We start from the raw sequence: 2,428 nt of genomic DNA, 5'->3' as shown, positions 1-2,428 counted from the left end.
ATACACACATATATATATGTATATATATTATGTACATACGTATACATTTATATGTATTATAATAACAATAATAATATTTGAATCTATATTATACACATGTATTAATCAAACTGATCGTACTGTTTTTCATCTATCTTTATATTCTGCTGCTCTGGATTTTTTTTTTTTAAAGGTGAACAAAGCTACCGCGACAGACATCAATGGGGACTACACATGTAAAGTGGCAAAGAAGGGCACGAACATTGAAAAGTCTGACACGACGTCTGTCGCAATTGGTAAGTCGGGGGCACAGGCAAGACTTACTGCTCATGTAGGAGAGCTGCAACCAATTAATAAAAGTGTTTTTAGTGAAGTGCAGCCTTCAGTTCCTGACGAGTTTGCATGAGGTGCGGCCTGTTTCTAAATTCCAGTTAAGGTCTTCTTACAGATGTCCTGTTGGGTTAAGGTCTGCGAATCTTACAGGCCAGTCCAGAACATTGGTTATGCTGAGTTTGGAGAGAGTCTTGACTCATCATGGCCCCATGGAGTCGCGCGTTGTCTTGTTGGCAAATTCTTCCATCATCTGAGCCATGTAGGGCAAGGCATCAAGCAAGACGGAGAATTTCGTCTCAGTAAGTCGCCCTCTGAGGTTGTCTCGTTCTAATGCACAATAGAATTGTAAATGGGCTAATCCAACAATGTCATGCTCATAACTGTGCCTGATCTACAACAGGGAACTGCTGATTTTTCTTTCCTAATCCTTACTATCGTCATTTTCCTCTACTTCTTTTGTATGTTTGTCACACTCTTGAGCCCCGATATTTCCGTGGTGCCTTGATAGTCGAAGCAGGCTTTGTGCTGTTGAAAAGTTGGAGAGGTGCGCAGAGTAAGTCTGATTCCCTGTAATGACCTCTCTGTTGACATCCACCCCTTGGCGCTCATATGACCTTATGCAGTTGTGAGCGCCGTGAAACCTCTACTAAAACTAAACATTACCTTACTCACACCTTTTAAACTTTGCAGGCGCCCACAGCATCCATGTGACTAGGACCTAACTTTAAACAAATCCACGCAAACTGCTTTTTGCCGATTTTTCCAAAATGCTTTGTTTCGTCCACACAGAATCTTGGGAAAGACCGTTTTCTCAGACGCCATTATAAACAAGTGAGGTTTCAGTTCACTATCCGTGCGCACTGTTCCACACCTTTGAAAATCTGGAATGAACAACCACGAAAGCGGAATAGAGAATCAATCTAGGCCTATACATCTATTATATTTGGGAACTTGGAAATACATATGTCACTTTTCTCTCAAGATCTATTACTCCATTCCAGTAGAGTGTAAATATAGTACACCAATGATATTCTGTTGATGTTAATGCACCGATCATTCCTTTCATCGAAAGGGGGCCCCAGCTAGTCTATTATATATTTGGCAGCTTGGAAACACATGTGTCTCTTTTCTCTCAAGGTTTATTGCTCCATTCCTGTAGAGGGTAAATTGTAGTATGCCAATGACTTTCAGTTGGAGGTAATGCACCGATGATTCCTTTCATCGAGAGGGGGGCCCAGCTAGTTTAAAATCATCATCATCCGGTGCCTTGCCGACTGGCGTGGGCGATCATGGACCTCCACTTCACCCTGTCTTGCGTTGCAGCAATGGTGTCTGTTGTTCTTGCTGCTCCTAGCCATGTAGTCATCTTGTCCAGCATCCGTTCCCTCTGTCTGCCTCTGCCTCTCTTTCCATCAAACTTGCCGGTTGTTACAATATTCTCTAATGCTTCTTTCCGCATTGTGTGTCCGAAAATATTTGCCTGTCGCTTTCTTCTTATATTCGTCATAAGTTGTCTTCTATAATTTGCTTCAGTTTAAATCAAAACCTGCTTTTCCCTCTCGTAGCATCAGACCTGGCCAAACCGTCTCTGACAGCGCCAGTCGGCCCCAGCGACATGATAGAGGGGACCCAGTACCAGCTCACCTGCACCTCCGCGTCTTACACCAAGGCCATGACCTTTGAACTTCGGGGCGGCGCCAAGACCCTACAGAGCACGGACGGAATGTTCAAGGTCGTCGCTACCTCCACGGCCACAGGTAAAAGAGGACGTTTGTTTGTTTGTTTGTTTGTTTGTTTGTTTGTTTGTTTGTTTGTTTGTTTGTTTGTTTGTTTGTTTGTTTGTTCGTTTGTTTTATTTTGTTTTTTGTTTGTTTTGTTTGTTTGTCTTGTTTGTTGGGTGGTTGGTTGGTTGGTAGCTGTTGTTATTGTTGTTGATGATGATGATGTTGTTCTTGTTCTTGTTCTTGTTTTTGTTGTTGACTTTTTGTTTTTGGTATTATTTTGATTATAATTGCTTTTGAAATTTTTCTAGAACATTACAATTTTAATTTTTTTATATTTTTTTTACTACTTTTGATATTTTACACTATAGTGTTGCTGCTGTTGTTGGTGATGT

At 41.3% G+C, this 2,428-nt stretch overlaps 1 protein-coding gene across 1 annotated transcript in view; it reads left to right on the top strand.

The window, feature by feature from the left end:
- Positions 1–2,428, top strand: part of LOC101844962 (basement membrane-specific heparan sulfate proteoglycan core protein) — a gene marked incomplete at its 5' end in the record, with an annotated part of 33,661 nt that overhangs the window by 21,161 nt on the left and 10,072 nt on the right. Inside the window, 1 exon segment of the mRNA XM_013089664.2 lies at positions 1,878–2,067. Within this exon segment, the coding sequence (XP_012945118.1) occupies positions 1,878–2,067 (190 nt within the window).

Source organism: Aplysia californica, unplaced genomic scaffold, assembly GCF_000002075.1.
Source record: "Aplysia californica isolate F4 #8 unplaced genomic scaffold, AplCal3.0 scaffold01012, whole genome shotgun sequence".
NCBI classification, from domain to species: Eukaryota; Metazoa; Mollusca; class Gastropoda; order Aplysiida; family Aplysiidae; genus Aplysia; species Aplysia californica.
The sequence above is the reverse complement of the archived record's forward strand: the minus strand, read 5'-3'. Positions and strand labels throughout refer to the sequence as shown.